At 40.1% G+C, this 22,602-nt stretch overlaps 1 protein-coding gene across 3 annotated transcripts in view; it reads right to left on the bottom strand.

Moving 5' to 3' along the window:
• The window catches only part of ELAPOR2 (endosome-lysosome associated apoptosis and autophagy regulator family member 2), a 1,439,853-nt gene that overhangs the window by 317,866 nt on the left and 1,099,385 nt on the right, over nucleotides 1-22,602 (bottom strand). For all 3 annotated transcript variants that reach the window (XM_044088347.1, XM_044088349.1, XM_044088348.1), the window contains one exon: nucleotides 4,061-4,234. In XM_044088347.1, the coding sequence (XP_043944282.1) occupies nucleotides 4,061-4,234 (174 nt within the window). The remainder of the gene's footprint in view (nucleotides 1-4,060; nucleotides 4,235-22,602) is intronic.

Genomic DNA, 22,602 nt, shown 5'->3' with positions numbered 1-22,602 from the left:
AGCATTGTTTTGCACAGTAAAAAAAATAAATAGTTTCTTCAGTTTAGACCACACACAGGTTTAACTGCAATTGAGTGGTGGTAGTGGTGATGTCATGTACAACGAGTTAGTGGGTTTGTGTGTCCTCACACCTGTGTGTGGAGAGGTTGAGAATGAAAGTGTTTGTGTGTGTGTGTGTGTGTGTGTGTGTGTGTGTGTGTGTGTGTGTGTGTGTGTGTGTGTGTGTGTGTGTGTGTGTGTATTGTGTATTTTATATAACTATGAATGTTAGTGTAAGAAACTGAATGAGGGGGTGCCAGTACCAATGTGATGCATGGGACTCCAGTGGAAATTATCGCTGAAAACTGCAGTTCAGTACTGGCAGTAATTACATCTGCTTCAGATGTATGCAAATTAGATGATGATGAGGTCTTCCTCACTGCCGATAAACTTGTCTCTGACTCAGATTTTAAATGATTTCATAAACTGCACTTTGCTACAGCAGCAGTTTATACAAGTAGAGTAAGGGTTTCTTTCTGAATGGCAGGGTTAGTCATATAAACAGTGTTTTTTAGTAAAAGATGTACAACAGCCTGAAATGCTGGGCAGTTGATCTTGATTAATGAAGAGATTTATTAATGAAGAGATTCAGCAATAAAATGTATTTAAAACTATCCTATTCATAATTAAGGTTCATAGATTAATACTAGGCTAACTGCCCTTGTAGGCCATTTTAAGCCTAGCCAATTATCCCTTGGGGGACTCAAACCTTCCAGCTTGTGCTTATAAGGCAAACACCTTAACCATTAAGCCACCCTCCCAACCTGACAAATAATACTTTATTGTAAGTGTAAAGCATCATGACAACTTTGAATCTTACAGTAATGAAAGATGCAGTTTTTGAAATAATATAAGAAATTATATTAAGGCACCTTATGAATGCATGGGAAACAGATGTTTTACTCCTACTGCACATCCACACTACAAAGCCTGTCTAAAAGAAACTGTACTGTAGGATACAGTTGCTCAATGTTTAAAATAGATACTTTGCTTCTTGGTCTCAGTCAAAGAAGTAATGGAAAAAGGTGTAACAACTGCATGGAGGTTAAATGGAAAACTCCAAAGAATGCATGCATTCTTCTCTCAGAATGTATGAAAAACTGTCATTTTACTTGTGAAACACTAAGCGGTTTAATCAGATAAAAATAAAGTGTGCATTCCCAGTTCAGATTCTGAGTGTACCACTTTTTTTATCTACTTTTGTCTACTTGCAAACTCACTGATTGTATATCATTGGCTTTTCACATCTGTCCATATTTATTTTTCTACAGAGAAAACAGCTTTAATAGTACACTTCATGGGAGTCACCCAAATAAACCTGCCCAAAACTAACACCTATGTATGTCCTGTCTGGCTTGTGGCAAAGAATTTTTCAAACAATTTTCTTCCTTTAGGCTGAGAAAAAAATACAGTTCATTTAAAAATAAGGTAAAGGCTGAACTGTTGTCTAGCATCATCCTTTAATGCTTTCTGTGGCTGAGCAGAATTGTTAACATTATCAAAGTATGCTAAATAAAACCAGGATAAAATACTTGGGTTCTTCTTCTTTTGGCTTTTCCCGGTTAGGGGTCACCACAGCGGAACTCCGGTCCGCTAATGATTGGCAGTATATTTTTACGGTGCCAAGGTGCCAGCCCAACCTTCAACGAAAGCACGCCCATTCATGCATGTCTTTCGTATGCCACTCGACCGCGGGGACGGACATGCAGACTCCACACAAAAGGTGCTCCAGCTGAGAATCGAACAGGAGAACCTCTTTCTGTGAAGCGACAATGCTGCACCACTGCAGCTTCACACAGGATAACTAAACTAAAGCATAACAATTTAGTACCTAAGTCCCAAATTAAGTATTTGGTGGCTTGTGTTATAGCTCAAAGTCATCTACTGAAAAAAAAAAAAAAACATCCGCTGATTATAGTGGTCACCAGTATGTTGGTGGTTGTATTGATGGAAGAGTTGTATTTCAGCAGACTTTTTAAAGAAGTAGGGAAGAAAGATGAACACACCAAAATAACACCACAGCTTGGGCCAGGAGTCTTTTTACAGACCAGAATTACATGCAGAGTCTACACACAAGTCTACACACAAGGAGTAAACAGCCAAAAACTCAACAGGAGAATCAACAGCTGGAAGATGTCAAAATTATTTGATGCAACACTCTGCAAAAAGAAGATCAGTTACTATCACACACATCCTGCCCAGACTGCCACTTATTAAGTACAATGCTGTTGCTTGACTGTGATAGAAAGTGAAAAAAAATTATGCAGAGTACTTCTGCAAAGCCAGAATAACTGCTATTTTGAACAAATGACAAAAGTGCCAATCTCTTTCATTCACAGACATCCCCTATAACAGCAATTAAAGCTAACTTTATAAATATACCTTAGACATTGTAATACAGTTAAAATAACAATTGATCAATGATAGTTATTTAACCCCCCCCCCACACACACACATGTGACCATCAATTACAGACACCTAATATATTTGTGATCAAAAAATGAATAACAATATATAACTGTCATACTGGAATTTATCATCTTCTCAGCTTACTGCTCTCAGAACACAGATCAACTGACAGCAGGTTCCCCCACTACATATAATTTAACTTATCACTCATGAAGAACTCTAAAAAAATAATGGTGGACAAAGGACCAAATCTGCAATCGTTATTGCCTTTATATACTTAGAAACATTCTAAAATAATAGGCGTTGTGTTAGCATACTCTTCTGAAGGCTATTAAGTCTGAAGCTCAAATGTCTGTCATCATTATTATTTAGTGACTGCAGTCCTCTTTGACTTAACAGAAAGAACACAACTTTTACCGACAGACAAAAAGACAAGAAGAAAATCAGACATATTCTGCAAAACTTGGATAGATGAGAGCACTCAACAAAAAGGAATAAATAAGTAACTAAATCTATGTCCTCCCACATACGTACATACATAAGCACATAAACACACACACACACACACACACACACACTCCCACTCACTCACTCACACACACACACACTCACACTCACACACACACACACACACACACACACACACACGCACACACACGCACACACACGCACACACATGCACACACACACACACACACACACACACACACACACACACACACACACACACACACACACACACACACACACACACTCTATTTACTACCTTCTCTTACAGGCATACTACCTGCAAAAAAAATTCTGTACTTACAAGAATAAATTTGTAAATAAATAAAAAGAAAACAACTTCTTCCCATGATCGCTCCTCCTTACTCAGATGGTTATTTCCTACATTTTAAGTCTCAGGCTGTCTTAATCATGAGACAGAATAAGCCACACAGATCTTTGCTGCTTCATGCTGCAGCCTGGAGAGATCCTTGTTAAATGATACTTCCAACATCCTCAACAAAAGCATGGGTGACAAACCCATTTTTTTAAACAGACATTTTAAAGACGTAGGGAAGAAAGATGAACTCTGACACCAAAATAACACCACAGCTTGGGCCAGGAGTCTTTTTACAGCTAATGGGATGCAAAAGTGAACAAAAGCAGCACTTACAAAAGTGAGAGCATACTCTAAAAAATATGAAAGTAGACAAAAAAACATCTGCCAACAGTCACAATAGCAGCTTATCATAGGAGAACACAGGTAATATATCTAACAGTCAAAGCGATTTTTCAATACAAATTTTATGTTATCTGGATGACTGAAAAATCATACTTCAAATCTTAGCAATAGCATTCTATCAGCAAAAGTTGTTTCTGCAGGAATTTCACTTCTCCTGATCATGAGTGATGAGACCTTGGAGTTAGAATAATAAAGTTCTGGAATGCATAAGAGCACAGACCCTTGCACACGTGTGGACTACCTTCTTCCTACATAAAAAAAGAAAAATCTTCCACCATGGTAGACATATGATTGCCAATGCTGCAGATTGACAGATTAGGTGTCAGTTATTAATCATATATTCTCAGTCTATATTAACCTACCAAACTGTAAATTAACTCCTACCTCATTTCCACAAAGGCTAATGTTGAAGTTATGAAAGTATTTTGTCCCTTTTGTGGTAAAGCTTGGTCCATTTATTAAAGAATACACAGTGCTGAAGCTCCTGAAGTCGTAAATCAAAGTCTGATTTTTTGAACGATAAGTAAAAGCACAGTCACTGAAACAAAATGAACGATCCTATAAAACAAGAAAAAAGAAGAGTCATAAAGCAAGTGCTTATATCTACTAGTTACCAAGCAGCTGTTAAATCACATCATAGACTTCTGAAATAATATTAATGCAATTCAAAACTAGTTGAAAGCCATGTGTTTTCTAAACAAAGTGTAGTCACAGGAAAACATTGCTTATTTAAGACTTAGAAGGGAGGAAAAAGAAAAAGTACAGTTGTGTACACCTACCATAAATGTAGATGTTTGAGTGTCTTCACTGTTGCAGTCATAACTGTAGGGTGCTCCTGCCGGCAGGCAGCCCAAGGTCGGCCAGAATCCCAAAGTCTGGGTCCGGCGTCGGCTGTACAAGCTAGTACCCTGACGTCAGTACGCTCTGGTACATAGCCCTCAGCCGACGCCATCTTCTCCAGCCTTTCTTGCCCTAGATGTCAGAAGTCCCCAATAAATCAAAAATGAATCCAACAAGGAAACACAAATACACCACAAAAGAGAAAAAGAGGGGATAGGAGGGAGGGAAACACCGACTGCAACAGTGAAGACACTCGAACATCTACATTTATGGTAGGTGTACACAACTGTACTATGTTCATAGTGTTTCACTGTTGCAGTCATAACTGTAGAGTGAAATCCCAAAGCAGTGAAAAAAGGGAGGAGGTTTAGACAGAAGAAGGGGCAGCAAGAAGACCCTGCAATACAGCAGAGGCAAAGCCTGCCCTGGTCTTAGAATACAAAGGGAGATTGTAGTGCTTGGAAAAAGTATGCACAGAACTCCAAGTGGCAGCTTCCAAGATATCCTTGGTAGGAACTCCTCTGAGAAAATCTGTAGAAGTAGCAGCTGCTCTAGTAGAATGACTTCTCACAGTACCTGGAAACTGTTTCCCATGATGAGTGTAACAAAATCTTATTCCATAAGAAATCCATTTGGAAATGGTTTGTTTGGAAATAGCCTTTCCAAGAGAACTGGAGGCAAAAGAAACAAACAATTGGTTAGATTTTCTGAACTCTTTAGTCTTGTCCAAGTAAAATCGTAACTGTCTGTGCACGTCCAAGGAATGCAAAATCCTTTCCCCTTTATTTTGAGGATTAGGAAAGAAGGTAGGAAGGTGAATTGTTTGATTTAAAGCCACTTTCAAAATCACCTTAGGCATGAAAGTAGGATTGGTCCTCAAGGATACTCTGTCCTGGTGGAAAATAAGGTATGGTTCCACAGCCATGAGAGCTTGCAACTCTGAGACCCTTCTGGCAGAAGTCAAAGCTAACAAAAGAACTGTCTTCCAAGATAAAAACTTAATATCTGAAGATGCAGCAGGCTCAAAAGGAGGCAAAGTAAGTTTTTCTAAAACATAACTAAGATCCCAAGCAGGAACAGGAGGGGTCCTGGGAGGCCTTAAATTCTTAGCCCCTCTCAAGAATTGTCTCACCAAAGGATGAGAAAAAACAGGAGGATCAGTATTGAAATGAGCAGAAATAGCAGAAGCATGAATCTTAATGGAGGAAAAGGAAAGTCCATTAGACAAAAGATCTGAAAGGTAAAGCAAAATAGAAGAGAGATCAGGCACCAGTGGGTCCAAGCCTCGGTCCTGCATCCAAATACAAAATCTCTTCCATTTAGAGGCATAGGATTTCCTAGTGCTAGGCCGTCTAGCTTCCAAAAGAACATCCAAAACTTGTTTGGGAAAACTAGAAGAAATTAAATTCCTTTGAAGAGCCAAGCTGCCAGGCAAAGGGTCTTGAGATTGGAATGTAGCAACTGACCCTGATGCTGGGACAGAAGAGAAGGGTTCAGAGGGAGAATCCAAGGAGGCTCCAAGAACAGGTGCTTTAAAGTTGGATACCAAAACTGTCGAGGCCAATTTGGAGCAATCAAGATGAGGAACTTGGGCTTGTCCTGTTTTATCTTTAGTAATACCCGAGGAAGTAGAGGAAGAGGAGGGAAGGCATATCCCGAAAGGTTTCTCCAGCTGAAGGACAGGGCATCCACTTTCCAAGCTGTTTTGTGGAAGGACCTGGTGCAAAAGCGAGGCAGCTGATGATTGAGATGGGATGCAAACAGATCTATCTGGGGACATCCCCAAACTGCAGTAATCCTGTTGAATAAGTTGGTGTCTAGCATCCATTCGTGAGGATCTAAAATGTTTCTGCTCAGGCTGTCTGCTAAGAGATTCTGTTCTCCTGGGATGAATTGAGCCTGGAGATGTAGATTCAGATTTAGAGCTGTGTCCCATAAAGCCATAGCTAGTCTGCAAAGGGGGTACGAATGAGAACCCCCCTGCTTGTTTATGTACCACATGACTGTGGTGTTGTCTGTGCGAATCAAAAGAGGCCCTGGATGCAAAAGGTTCTTGAAGGCTAGAAGAGTATTTTGAACTGCCAACATTTCCTTCAGATTGATGTGCCAGTGAAGATGGTCCTTTGTCCAGGTTCCCTGCTGGCAATTGCCTAGAAAATGTGCTCCCCAAGCATAATCCGAGGCGTCCGTGGTTATGATTTGAGAAGGTTGAGGAAGACGGAAAGGCTTTCCTTCGTTTAAAGCACACACCCTGGACCACCAAAGGAACTCCTTCTGGAGGCAGGGGATCAGAGGAATCAGAGTGTCCAGATCGTGGTAATGCTGTGACCATACACTTTTCAGATACCATTGAAGCTTTCTCATATGAAGCCTTGCATTTGGAATCAACAGAATGCAGGAAGCCATGTAGCCCAGTGCCTGCAGGAATTTCCTTGCAGTGAGCTGAGTTAGAGTTGCCAAAGTCTTGAAAATTGAAGCCAGCTGTATTTGTTTTTCTGGAGTGAGGAAGGCCCTTTGTAAGGTTGTATTTAAGAGGGCTCCCAAAAATACCATTTGTTGAGAAGGGATCAAATGTGACTTTTTTGTGTTCACTGAGAATCCCAATAGGAGGAGAAGACGTTGAACAAAATCCAGATGTTGAAGTAAAAGATCCTTGCTGTCTGCCTGAATAAGGCAGTCGTCCAAATAGGGGTAAATCTGAATCCCCTGAAGTCTGCAATAAGCCACTACTGGTGCCAGGCACTTGGTAAAGACTCTGGGCGCAGTAGATAAACCAAAGGGCAGTACAGAGAATTGAAAGTGTCTCGAACCTGCCTTGAATCTGAGGAATTTCCTGCGTTCCTGCCTGATGGGAATGTGTAAATAAGCTTCCTTTAGGTCCAATGTCCCCATCCAGGCGTCCTGAGAGAGCACTGGAATCAGCTGCTGCAGAGTAAGCATCTTGAATTTTGGAATGTCCAAAAAGGTGTTTAACACAGAAAGGTCCAGAATAGGTCTCCATGAGCTTTGTTTTCTTGGAACCAGAAACAGTCTTGAATAAAAACCATTTCCCATCTCTGAGAGTGGAACAGGCTCTATGGCTCTCATGGCCAGAAGAGCATCCACTTGATTTAAGGCCTCTGACCATTGATGTTTTGGCAGATCTGGCCAACCGAAAGCCCTTGGCAGGGTATGAAAGTGGAATTTGTAGCCTTTTAAAATCACGTCCAATACCCATTTGTCCTGGGTAATATGAGTCCAATTTCTGTAAAACAGAGAAAGTTTTCCTCCGAGAGGGGCATTCAGGTAAAGAGGTCCTGTAGCCCAACCGAGAGAGTCATTGAGTTTGCTTTCTTTGAGACTGGGATCTGTCTTCTCCCCTTCTAGGTGAAGAAGCAGTCCATTGTCTCGATCTGTAGGAGGCCTGAGCTTGGCCACGACCTCTGGAGCATCTACATCTTCCCCTTTGAGGCCTGTCAGACGTGGGAAAGGACCAATTTTTGGAGGGCCAATTCCTGGAAAATCTAGGAGGCTGAACTTGCAAGAAATCTTTCACAGTTTGCATAGATTTTGCCTTTTCTTCCATCTTTTTAATAACCTCCTCAGCCTTAGATCCAAAAAGAACATCATGCTGAACAGGGGCATCTAATAATTTAGCCTTAACCTGTTCAGGTAAACTTTGTTCACGAAGCCAAGCATGTCTCCTGATAGCAGTACCAGAGGCTGTGGCCCTGCAAGAAGCATCCAAAGCATCAAAACCACAATGGAAGCTATGTTTGTTCAGTTGTTCAGTTGCATGCAATACATCCTGAAGTTCCTTATCTTCTGCACATGCAGGAAGGGAAGCAAGCTTTTGCTTTAAAACAGACAAAAGAAATTGCTGATACTTAAACATATGAAACTGGCAATTTAAAGCCCTAACAGAAAAGGTAGCAGAAGTATATACCTTTTTACCCCACCTGTCTAAGGCACGAGAATCCTTCTCAGAGGGAATAGGATTCTTAGAAGTAGCAACTTTAGCAGCCTTAGAACCCTGAGAAATAGTTTCAGGATCCGCAGAAGGATTCTTAAATAAGAACAAATGAGACTCAGGAACCCTATAAAATCTATCAGGCTTAGAAGGAGCAGGAGGCATGGAATCAGGATTCAAATTAGCCTCAGAAAAAGCATCATCCACAATGTCAAGAACAGGAGGGATAGCCAAAGGCCTATGTTGAGGAAGAGGAATGAATTCTCTAAGCCTCTTCTTGGAAGCAGAATAATCCTGACCTTCCCAATGAAAATGTTCCCTCATCTCATGTAAGGTTTCCCCAAAAGAAAAATCTTCAGGCGGAGAGGCAGAGGGCAAGGAGTCCTCAGCATCCGAATCCTCATAAGGAGGAAAAGAATATTCCTGATCAGAGGAAGAGACAGAAGATATAGAAGCCTGGTCAGAGGAATCCATAGGAACATCCTGTCGAGGCCTTTTCTCAGAGGGGGGGGGGGGGTGAGAACCCCTAATCATTGTAAGCAAATCTTCAGCCATCCTTAACAATTGCTTCTGTGTCCTGGGAGTAGATTCAGAAGAAGCTTGAGCAGGAGCTTTAGACTTAATAGGAGTCTTTGTCTTTGCCTTTGATATAGTGATGTGAGTAGGCCTGAATACCCCCTCAGAAGCCGGTACCTGCACAATGGTTCCAGACCCATCTGAGGGAGCGACGTCCAAAGGTCCTGCAGCAGATAAAATAGAAGGCCTTGATGGCTCCCCATGGGAGTCCGTATCGGCCATCGGTTCAGAAGTGGCGGACAACAGGGGCTGCAAAAGCGCCTCACTGACGACAGCCGAACCGGACGCTGGCTCCAGCTGCAACGAGTCCTGTTTGGACCTCGGAGGCCTGTCCTTGTCTTTGCGCTTCTTTTGAATTCTGGTAGTGTCCGACGACATTCTATAATTGAAGCATCTGCCAAAGTAATTTAGAGCCCAGTCGTACCTGCGCTTGATAGTACGAGAATTAAACCTGGCACAGAACCGACAACAAGAAACGTCGTGGTCAGGGGCCTATGCAAGGTAGACAGTAAGAGTGGAAATCTTTATGAGGTATTTGTTTTCCACACGTAATACAATTATTAACTTTTTCTGACATCGGAGGAACAAGAAAAAGATTCCCCAACGGGGTACTTAGCTTTGAGAAGAGAAGTAAGAACTTCGGACCGACAACAACCAAATACGCTGTTTGAAAATCGCCAACCAACTACTTGCGAGCTGCTTTCCACCGCACGGCAAGAAAGACTGGAGAAGATGGCGTCGGCTGAGGGCTATGTACCAGAGCGTACTGACGTCAGGGTACTAGCTTGTACAGCCGACGCCGGACCCAGACTTTGGGATTCTGGCCGACCTCGGGCTGCCTGCCGGCAGGAGCACCCTACAGTTATGACTGCAACAGTGAAACACGATGAACATCAGCAAAGAGAAATAATCTGTTACAGATCATGAGCGACAATGTAGCAATAGTTTTGGTTTCTGGAATTAACGTTCTGGTCAAAGGGATTGTATTCAAGTATTTCATCAATTTGTTCAATCTAATGATGGCACTTCCCTGCATAGTACCACAATCAAGCTTTGAAAAAAATGTGCCAATATAAAATAAATTATGGGTGGACAATAAGATGTGCATAGCAGTCCAATTACTAACAACATATTTACGCATGGAAATTAACACTTAGCAAAGTGGTCTAGACTTTAGATAGTCATAGCACAGTCTGCAGTGTTGCACCACAGTAGTCCCAAGATGTTCTATTGCATATGCAAAATATGTCTTACCCAAACACAAAATGCGTATTATAGGATTCATAAAGTCAGTATGCAGCCGACTACCATTGACACAGTCTAAATTACACACCAGACTTCTAAATTCATGGAATACTGTAACTATGCAACCAAAGTTCATTTGAGTATGCTGCAGAGTAGCTGCCAGAATCTTGACTGGCATAATTCCAGAATAATGGTGCAGTAAAAAAATGCTGCATCAGAGTTATCTGTTCTGTAACATTGACCCTGGCAGTCCATGGCTGGGCCACAGCAGCACAGAAATACAAATAGCCCTCACTTATACCTTGGTGTTAACTAGAAAGAAAAAACAGTACGGATGGTGTACTGCCCACAGTAAGGGAGTGTGACACAGACTATGGCACCACCTTAACATGTATATATAACAACACTCTATCTAATGAGAACAGTGGTATAACAAGACTCCATTTACAACTAAGTAAATGAAGGCTGTTTCACAGTCATGGCAATGCAGCCTTAAACATTCATATTGTCCCTTGCCATGACTGTAGAGTAGAAAGGGAAATTAATGAATCACTGTCCCACATACTTAGTCAAGTGTTACAGGGATCATTATAACAACAGTATACATTAATCCTTATCAGACTGCCCACCCTCCATGTCAATGGGATATACTGTTTGACAGAATCTAGAGACTGCCTTCCTTATGCGGTGCCCCTTCCTCCTAACTGTTATACAAGCATTGTATCATATTAACTGCTTTGGTCAAATTCTCCCAAAAATACACTAAGTACGCTGTGCCCTATTTATACTTCTCCTGAGTCCACTGGTTATTTAACCCCACACCCTCATCAGCTTGGCTGATCTCTACAGCTGCTGTCCTCTTTCAAAACTCTTTATTCACACTGCATGTGCAACTTATTTATCCCTGTGCTACAGTGGGGTATAACACATGGTGGATGGCCAACTGCAGCTGCCCTTCTAATGTGAGTGTATGGATCACCACTAAAAGGAGCAGCAACTTGTGCACAAGGGTGAAGGATAGGTAGGTGTCCATGTATACAGCAAATGTTTGGGGTGCAATATTTTATGCCACAGCCATCGTTGAGGTCTGGAGCAGGAACATAATAGCTTGTATTTACATGACTGTGTACTACGTTTCTGAATAAAGTAGTCTGATTTTAACATGCTACATGGCCTACTCCTAGCCTAAAGGAAGCTCTAATCAAAATCAGAAGTTGCTTAACATGTAGCAGCTTGCATGGCTTGAGTTCTATATATTATGTGGTAGCTATAAAGGGTCACAGTTAAGGCAAAAGTACCTGTCCTGGAGCATAGCAAGGCTCCTTTCAGGGAAAAAACCCAAATATTCCTGGAAAGAGTTAAACCACCTTGTTGGATAAAAAAAAAGGCAATCCCCGATAAAACCATGAACCAAGATTGAAAGAGCATCACAGTACCAGCATTTGGTGCTTAAACCATAAATACTTTGTCACACAGCAGGGTAACTGTTCCAGCAATAATACTGAATTACCTCAACAAATCTCTGATAATCTCAGTGCCTTCACTATCATCATCTCCTTTAAACTAGTCAAAAATTCAGAGAAGCCAGTGATAAAAAAGAGAAACCCTAACTGTGGTTAGAGTCATACAATTGTTTCGTAAATCCCTTAAAGTCTTGGGTACTTTGACATATTTATTATATGAAGCAAGATCACAAACATCAATCATCACTGACAGTATTCATGCCTTCTGGAAAACAGTTACTACAATCGCCATGCAAGATTGGTTAAGCAAAGAATGCAGAGTCCTGTACAGAGCAATATCAGTATCTGCACAAGCATAATTATCTAAATTGCTTGAGAAAAAATGCTGAATCTGGCATTACCCCTGCCTTTGATGTGATTATTAAAATGGATTTCACAAATGCCACAGCACTACTAGCTTTCATTAATCAGACTTATAGAAGTCTGCATGCAACTCTCATAACTATATACTCCACATCTGGATGGCAAAGTGGATCCCTAACCTCCATGATCATGACTGGCTAACTTTGTCTGAAGTGGCATTCAAAGTGCTGCATATCACACCTGATGGAAAAAGCTCACTGAACACAAATCTTCTATGGTTAAACTTCAAATGCAGATTAACCTTTCACACTCAAATAAAATATTTTAGAAAAAAATGACAGCATCAGAATTATAAATTGGAAAACATGTTTATTTACTGTTTCAGATAATCAAACAGCCGTGTTCAGTTCAAACAGTGTCTTCTCGTCGTGATACATTCTGACATTCTTCTCTAAACAACCACACAACAGTCAGCAGCATATCGTATATAAAAGTGGGCTCATTAGTATCACCTTGTTCATTAATTATTCATGCTACATCAAGATCATCATACTTGTTAACACACCAAACCATTCAGCCAATCACATTACTCCAGTGTTACATAACAGTAAATATACAAGGGAAATTTAAAGCAAAACTATCATTTAGAATATGTATCCCTTGGAGTTTGGCTGTTGTGCTTTCAACTAACCTGGTCAAAAGTTTGGCAGCACATTATTAAAGTATTGCAAGTCTGCTACTAAAAGAAGAATGTACCACCTAGTTCCAGCTAGCCATCATCAATTACCTTTACAGTTAGACAGTTTACTGCCAGCACCGTCACCACCTAACCACCTCACCTTATTGCCCACACTTACCAATAGAAATCTTCCCATTCTTTTTATCTCCACTACCACAATGTTACCAACATACTAATACCACATTCTGTTGCAGTCACCTGACTTTAACCAGGGGTGACTGGTGACTTCAAAAGGGCGGGGGGGGGGGGGCTGCAAGAAGCAACTGAATAGGTGGGGCCAAGTGCAATGAAGCAGGGCTTTATTGCAACAGGTCAGTAACTGCTGCCTGTGATCAGACAACCCATGGGGTTATTCACAGACTGCCTGACTATATACCTACTCATAGCCGCTATGCTGACTCTGTTCATCTTACATACCTAGTCACAATCAACAAAGTCAGCCATAGGAAAAATGGAGCCTTACACAAAGGACTCCATGAACCTCCAACTACTGGCTAGTCTCACCTATATATTCCCAGTGCCCAGGTTTTCCTCTAATCTTGGCCATACACCATCCACACAGATTATGTCTTTCTTGCATTTTCATACTTTATCTTACTTTTTAGCTCCCTTATTGTTTGTAAGACTCTGTAATTGGCCAAGACTCTAGTGTGACTTAGTGTGGAGGAAGTAATTCAATTAAGGCAGGTCTGGAAGGGTGCTAGACCTCTAGAAGTCAAAGAGTCCTAGATGCTCTGAGGTGCATCTTAGAATTTTTACATACTTTTGATTTAATGTTGATAGCCGGAACAAAAAATCGCAAGTAAGGAATTATATTTAGTCTTATTTTTATTTAAAAGAAAATAAGAAATATCTTAAGCTTAATGTTCAAAGCTATAAAAAGTAGTTCTCAAATGAACTGAGAAGATAAATGCAATGATACTTAAAAAATATCTGGGAATACCGCCTGCATTCCCACCACTCCAAAAATACAGTTATTTTCTGTGTATCACTCTGACATTAGATTCGGATGAAAAGTAAGAAAGCAAATGCCCAGAAGCACATATTATACAGCTGATGGTATGAGGCATGAAACCAAAGCACATGGATAAAATCTGCACAGAGACAAGGATTACATGCAGAGTCTACACAGAAGGACTAAGCCAAAACCTCAAAAGGAGAATCAACAGCTGGAAGATGGCAAAATTACTTGATGCCATACTCTGCAAAAAGATCAATAACTATCACACACATCCTGCCCAGACTGCCACTTATTAAGTACAATGCTGATGCTTGACTGTGACAAAGTGAAAAAAATTATGCAGAGTACTTCTGCAAAGCCAGAATAACTGCTTATTTTGAACATCCCCTATAACAGCAATTAAAGCTAACTTTATAAATATACCTTAGACATTGTAATACAGTACAATTAACATTTGATCAACACTAGCTATTTAACCACTACACACACACACACACACACACACACACACACACACACACACACACACAGATGTGACCATCAATTACAGACACTGGTATGACTGAATTTGACTATACATCTAATATGTTTGTGATCAAAAAATGAATAACGATATATAACTGTCATATGGAAATTTATCATCTTCTCAGCTTACTGCTCTCAGAACACAGATCAACTGACAGCAGGTTCCCCCACTACATATAATTTAACTTATCACTCATGAAGAACTCTAAAAAATAATGGTGGACAAAGGACCAAATCTGCGATCGTTATTGCCTTTATATACTTAGAAACATTCTAAAATAATAGGCGTTGTGTTAGCATACTCTTCTGAAGGCTATTAAGTCTGAAGCTGAAATGTCTGTCATCATTATTATTTAGTGACTACAGTCCTCAATGACTTACCAGAAAGAACACAACTTTTACCAACAGACAAAAAGACAAGAAAAATATCAGACATATTCTGCAAAACTTGGATAGATGACAGCACTCAACAAAAAGGAATAAATAAGTAACTAAATCTATGTCCTTCCACATACGTACATACATAAGCACATAAACACACACACACACGCACACACTCCCACGCACGCACACGCACACACACACACACACACACACACACACACACTCACTCACTCACACACACACACACACACACACACACACACACACACACACACACACACACACACACACACACACACACACACTATTTACTACCTTCTCTTACAGGCATACTACCTGCAAAAAAAAATTCTGTACTTACAAGAATAAATTTGTAAATAAATAAAAAGAAAACAACTTCTTCCCATGATCACTCTTCCTTACTCAGATGGTTATTAAGTCTCAGGCTGTCTCAATCACAAGACAGAATAAGCCACACAGATCTTTGCTGCTTCATGCTGCAGCCTGGAGAGATCCTTGTTAAATGATACTTCCAACATCCTCAACAAAAGCAAGGGTGACAAACCCATTTTTTAAAATATTGTTGCCTTTTCTCAGAACACCATATGTGCATGTGCGGACTTCCAAGAACTAGGAATTAAACAGAAAGGTGAGTTGACTTTCTCAATTTTTAAAAATATCAGTTTTCTGGGTTTTTTTCCCCTTTTTAATGAGGAGTGCAACCCAGCCATTAAGACAGGCCAACTAAAATTTGCCAGTTCACCTATTTACATTTGCCTTAACCTGCAAAATTTGCAAGTCATATTATACTTACTCTCACATATTCTTAATAACTTGTGTTTTACCAAAAGTGCGTTTACAATTAAGCAAAATCAGAGTACCTACTTCAGTCAAAATCCTTGCAAATTTGCCAGCAATTACTACAGAACAGTAGCAAAACTGATCTCTACAGCCATGCTCAACATAAAGTTGCAAAGGCATACAACACCTTAATTGTCTTACAAGATGTTAGTTTTTCACAATATGCATTACTGGCCTAATCACATCAGCAATATCTGGAGACCTTAATATGATGTTGATACAGATTTTCAACACACTGCTCATCAACAAGTTTCATTTCTCTGCATTTCAAGACTTCAGTGGATGTCAATCTTTCTTCTACATGAATAATAGTGAATTTATGAAACAAAATTTAGTCTTGGCTTAATTTCTATCTGTGTTTCACAGTGGTCTATCCTTTGTCCTGTACTAATTCCCTTATTCTTGAATTCCCTTGCTCAGGACCTACATGGTCAAAGCATATATGTCTAGCAATTAACTATTAATATTAAAAATAGACAACTTTTCAAAATAATCCAAAAACACAAATGTCATAACACAGTTAAATGGTTTAGTAGCCGTCACCTCAAGGTCAGCATAGAAAAACAAAGTGCAATTTCACACAACCAAATAATTTATCTTCTCTATTCTTTATCATGCATGATTCTTCACAATAAAAGTGTCCTTTATTTCAAACAGCTAGGTATCACATTACACACCATCATGTTGTTCACTCTGAAATAAAAAACAAGAAAGGAGGACCAAGTAAAATAGGCTACTGCCAAAAAGAGAGTACCTTGAGTGCTTAAAATCCAATCATACTAAAGTACACCCTCCTTCTCAAACCTCTATCTTCCTAATACAATTCTAGTAGGCATCCTTCAATCCCAAAGGATCCCGGCTTTGTGTCCCTGTTTGACTGATTCATGCAGCATCTTCTGTGGCTGCGCAGTCCAATCCAGGAATGGCAGTCTTTTTCACATTCTAAGCAGCAGTAGACAGACGTTGGTCTGGTATCAATTGTTATCACAGTTATGGATCTTTCTGAGAACTCTCTTACTCTCTTTGCAAAGGTGTTTTCATACATAGCGAGAGCTTCCTTCACTTCCTGTTTCTAGGCATACTTGCTTGAGGTGAGAGAATACCAGGTGTTCACAGTGATGGAGTAAGCGCTGAGGTCATGCTTGTGTATGTCCTTGCAGCACAGTTTGGTTTGCCCTTTCGGCGTCTTTCCAGACTCCAACTCTCCAAAAATGAGGTCTTTCAATATTCAGCATCTGTCATGCATGACCCAACCAGTGCATACTCTGTTTCAGGAGGGTGAACATGGAGGAGGTGCCCATCCTCTCAAGCACTGTGCTGCTGGGGATCTTGTCCTGCCATGAGATACTAAGTACATCTTAAGGCAGCACATCTGGAATACATTTTGCCTTTGCTCCTGTTTTGAGCACAAAGTCCACGTTTCACTGACATACATTAATGTGCTCAAAGAACAAGCTGCGTAAACCTACATCTTGGTGTGCACAGTGACATTATTATTAGCCCACACTCTCTTCATCAACCTGGAAAACTCTGGTAGCTTTTTCAATGCGCTTGTTGATCTTGTTATCAAGTGGCAAGTTGTCAGAGATTGTAGAGCCCAGGTATACAATCTCATGGATGACCTCCAGCTCATAGTCACTCATCCAGATTGATACCTCATTGCTCACATTTTGGCCCATCACCTGGGTCTTCTTTAAAATGACTGTGAGGTGAAATTCCAAACATGCATCTGCAAAGAGAGCCATGAGTGACAGATGCTCCTGTTGAGTGTGAGCAGCAATAGCTACACCATAAGAGAACAGTAACTCCCTTAGATGCTTCCTAAGCACCTTGGTCTTCGATCTAAGCCTTGACAGTTTGAAGAGGTTGTCTGTTCAGGATCAGAGAAAGATACCCTTTGTAGCAGTTCCAAAACCAAATTTCAACAGAACTGAAAAGAAGATACCAAACAATATTGGAGCTAGTATACACCTCTGCTTCACTCCACTGACAATCTTGAATGGTTCAGATGTGAATCTGTCACACATGATGATCCCCTTCAGGCCTTCATGGAAGGCCCTGATAATGCTAAGCAGTGTTGGAGGACAGCCGATCTTTCCAAAATCGTAATCAGACCTTTCTTACTGAAGTCAAATGCCTTGGTCAGATCAATGAAGGCAGTATACAGAGGTTTGTTCTGCTCCCTACAATTTTATTCTAGTTGCCTAACAGAGAAAACCATGTATATGATAGACCATTCAGCTCTGAACCCAAACTGAGACTCGGGGTAAACTCACTCTCTGCTAGAACATGCAGCCTCTTCAGGACAATGTGTGCAAATGGCTTCCCCATGGTACTGAAAAGGGAGATGCAGCAATAGTTGTTACAATCACTTTTGTCAAATATCAAGTATACCAGTATCACAAATCAAAAAACTGTATTAAATCACTGTGTTTTGATTTACTATGTTTTGATTGGTGGTTTAATATAGTGTTTTGATATGTGGTACTGGTGTACTGAATATTTGGTGTTTTTAACTTCTTGTGGCTATACCAGTTTTGCCAGCCTGGTTGTCTTTTTTTTTTCATTACGATCACTTTTGTCACCCTTTTTCTTATAGATAGTAACCATGTTAGCATCCCTCATATCTTGTGGTGCACTGTCTTCTCTCCAGTATTGGCAAAGAATTGCATGCAGCTCTGAAATTAGGGTACCACTGGCACATTTAAGGATTTCTGAGGGAATACCACATTCCCCGGGGGCCTTTCCAGAAAAGAGTACTTTTATAGCATCATTGAGTTCCTCCAAGGTGGGCTCAGTATCGTGTTCAGTCATAGTTGGCAGAGGCTCGATGGCATTCAGGGCTCTCTGTGTAACTATGGTCTCTCTGGCATACAGCTACAAGTCGTGTTCCATCTGCTTGGTTCTGTCCTTTGAGACTTTGCCTGTGGCCAACTTAAGTGGGGCGATCTTTTGTGATGGACCGATGATTTGGTGATACATTCCTCGCATGTTATCAATGTCTGTGGTCTGCTGAATCTTGAAGCAAAGTTAGAGCCAATAATTGTTTGCAACCTGCTGAGCTACATGCTGCAGTTGACTCTGAGCACATTGGTGTGCCTGAAAGTTCCCCTCATTGGGAGAGGACCTGTATACAGCCAGTGCCTGTCTCTTCTTCTCAATCAGGAGTGTCAGCACTTTGGTGTGGGCTTCAAACCAATCAGTACACTTGGCTGTCTTTTTCCCAAAGATAGATACTGCATGTTATAGACAGCATCCCATAGTTTTTCCCATATCTTGCTGGTGTCAGTGCCATCCAGGAAGGGAAAGGCCTCTTCAAGTGCTTGAATAACCTGCATATGTTTGAAGGGTCATGAGTCTTACCTATGTCAATGTGCTGCCTCCCTTTCTTTTTAGGGCAAAAGAATCTTTTGCAGCTGGATGTTCACCTTATTACTCACAAGCATGTGGTTGGTATTATAGACCTCACTGTGTTAACTGTGTGTTACCATGACACTATATAAACTGCTGCGTTTGGTGAGGACAAGGTCAAGCTGGGGCCAATGTTTCAATCATGGCTGTCACCATGAAACTTTGTGTTGTGGGTTGACATTGAAGAAGGTGTTGGTTATCCAGAGGTCATATTGGGAACAAAGATCAAGGAGACCCTGTCCGTTTTCATTCATCTTTCCTGTTCTGAACTGTCCCAGACAGGATGGCCAGCTGTAATGGCCATTGCCAACTTTAGCCCAGAACAGAAGTTTCTGAATTATTAGCTGAAGCACATCAGTTTTTGCACTGTATACAAACAATAACTTTAACTCACAGGTTCATAGGTTTATACTAGGCTAATGACCACTGGGGCCTATATAAGCCTAGCCATGCAGTCCAAATACATTCCATGAGTTATTGTGCCTTAGAGGTTATTTTTTAAGGGGAGTATGTTGGTCACAGCATGATTTAGTGGCTGCAACTGTCTATCAGAGATATACATGTCAGACCAGGAGTGAATTCTTGATTTCCCATCCACTGATTCAGGTTGCTCTTGAATAGGCTTAAGGAAGGGCTCTGCTTCACATGGATAGGAAGCCTATTCCAAAGAATGGGGATTCTATGAGATGCATATCTGTTCCTCCAAAATAACCTATTTTGCAATAGGCTTCCCATCCTTAGATCTAGTAGATCTGGTGCTCTTCATTTTGCAGGTATGCAAAAGGTCCATCAGACCGTGGTCCAAGAATGGCTTGTATGCCAGACATAAATCACCTCTCAGCAGTTTGTAGTTAACAGAGTACAGAGTTAGGGCTTTGAGACGATCTGCATAGGACATTGTGTCTATTCTTCTTATGAGGAATCATCACTATGGATGTTGCAGTTGTCATGTGTGCCTGGTCAGATACATACAGAAAGGGGAGTTATACTTGATGGATTGGATGAAGGCTACGTACGCTGGCATGACTTCTCTGGACCTACATGTCAAGCCCTTACTTACAAGTTGAGTGACAAAGAATGATTTTTTTTACGAACTTAGACACTTGTTGGTCGAATGCCAGGTTATTACCTACACAAGTTACTCAATCCCTGACTACTGTGTCTACTTTTAAGGGTATTTTATCAATTATGTAGTTTCCCTGGATAACAGACTTCCCAAACGGTACTACTATGTGTTGCTTGGTACTGAGTTTAAGTCATGGCTTTGGCATCAGTCATTTTCTGCGTTAGACCTTCCTGTAAGAAGTTAGTACCTTGGGGGTTTCTATGGTTGTTCCTGGCTTGCAATCTTATGCAAACTTGGTAAGCCAGAGGCCCTTGAAATTGGCCTTGACTTCGGAAAAATAGCTGCCAAACAGGAGAGGACCCAGCACAGATCCCTGGGGGGACTCAACTGGTGACTGGCCACTTTGTGGAGGTGGTCTCGCCAATCCTAACTTTGTAGGTCCTGTTTGTAAGCCAGCTGGCTATCCAGCATGCTACATAGGAGTTTATGCCTAATTCCATGAATTTGGAATGTCAGAAGGTAGGATAAGCTATGAATGGCAAGAGTGAAGAATGACAACTTTGGCTAGGTACTGCAGGAGGTATACAACACTGTTGACTTTGGATACTTAAAGCTTCATTGCTACTGTGGTGGCAACTGCTGTACTAAACATAAGTGATGCAGTTCTACTTCACAAGCTTAAAGTGTGGTAATACAGAAGAAAGTCCTGTTGCATCACATTTTAAAGAATGTCACAGTGTATGACTTTGATATTAAAAGACAACTTTGGAAGTTAGAATCTACTTTAATTCTGAAGTTTAACACTTTAATTCCGTATGGAATGAATCAGGAATGTCACTGGAATGTTTTCATTAATTTAAGTCTATGATTGTTAATTGTTTATAATTATGCTATTTAAAGATAGAATATGTGAAGTAGGGATATATTCTGTAAAGGCTGAAGAGCTGAGGCGCTAGAGGAGTCTGCATTTTATGCTTTGTATTTGCTGCTAACCAGATTTTATTGGGTCCAGTGTGTGCTTATTTTACCTGTTTTGTGGGACTACATTGTGGATCTACTACTGGAGTGGACTATAATTTTAATAAAATATAAAGGCAATCACTGGCTTCTTTCCTTGTGTGGTGGTGAGCTATATAAATATTACTTTAAACAGTGAAAATCTGAATTTAAAGTACACTCCAGTTACACTCAAAGCTGCTCAGAAACAATTTTTTAAACAGGTTGGGGACATACATTAGCAGATGAGTGTTCATCTATAGGACAGTATTCTGGAGTTGTCCTGTAATTGGTTTGTCTGGTACTATTGTGTTGTAGTGGTGCAGTACAAGTGGAAACTTTGAAATTAGTCAGTTTGGAAACGTGCTTGGGGGGAAGCAGAGATACAAGGATGTGAATTTGGTGTTGTGTGTGTGGCATTCTATTGCTTTCTGTCATGGGATGTCTATCAAGAGCAAAGTTTCTCACTCTGCTATTAGCATAAATGTAAAACACAATTACCAAGTTTTGTTATTGTTAATTGAAACAAAAACAATTATCAAAGTTCTGAATAGAGTATACAAGCCATACTCACTATGTCACTGAGACATATTTAATCTACTTAAGTTTTATGGATGCCGGTGGACATCATATCTTTCAACCTTTTCCATTCACTACGTAGAGCAAATGGGCAAACTATGGAACACATATTAAATAGTTTGGTAATAACTTATGTTATGAAGCCCACCAGATGTTTAAATTTGTAATAAGATACACACTGAATATTTTCATTAATCAAAAATGTAATACCTGATGTGTTTTACATACACAGTTGATAATGTAGGGCACAGTCATATTCTATTCTGAAACTAACTTTTGTGAGACCGTGTTTGCTTATTCAGAATTGAGTTATGTATCCCTTTTCATAATGGAACCAAAAACGAAAATCAAACTCATAGCATTAGAAACACTATAAACTAAAAGTTTCTTTTATGAATTGAAATCAAATACCCTAGTAGTTTACATAATTGTACTAGATGTAAAAAAAACAAAAAGCAAACTGAAGATTGCTGTTTTTTCTCCCATGTCTGTAACATGGTATACATTTATACATACATAATGATTCTAATGTGTCTACATAATGAATACAAGTAATTCTATCAAACCATATTCAGCTCTACTGAACTGTGAATATAAAATATTCACAAAAGTACAAAACAATGGTTACAAATATGGTGTATTGCTTACTAGAAGAAATTATTTGTACCTGGAAAAAGACAGAAGAATCTTATATCAGTTTCATGGAATATCTGATAGTTAGAACTATGAAACACTATGACAATAATCAATATATAATTGTCCATTGCATATTAAAAAACATCTGTACTGCTTCAGTTCACTGACTGAGATATGACCAATTTTATAGTATAACATCACAACATAAAAAATGAAGAATCTAAGTATTCATACATTAGTTGACTTAACACATTTTATTTGTGAAATGTAGAATTTACTGCACTGATAACATTACTCAGTGACTTGTGAATCCTGTTGCTACAAAAAAAATC

This window comes from Protopterus annectens, chromosome 11.part0 (assembly GCF_019279795.1).
Source record: "Protopterus annectens isolate FY-2018-M chromosome 11.part0, PAN1.0, whole genome shotgun sequence".
Classification (NCBI taxonomy): domain Eukaryota; kingdom Metazoa; phylum Chordata; order Ceratodontiformes; family Protopteridae; genus Protopterus; species Protopterus annectens.
This window is presented reverse-complemented; position numbering and strand designations above follow the sequence as displayed.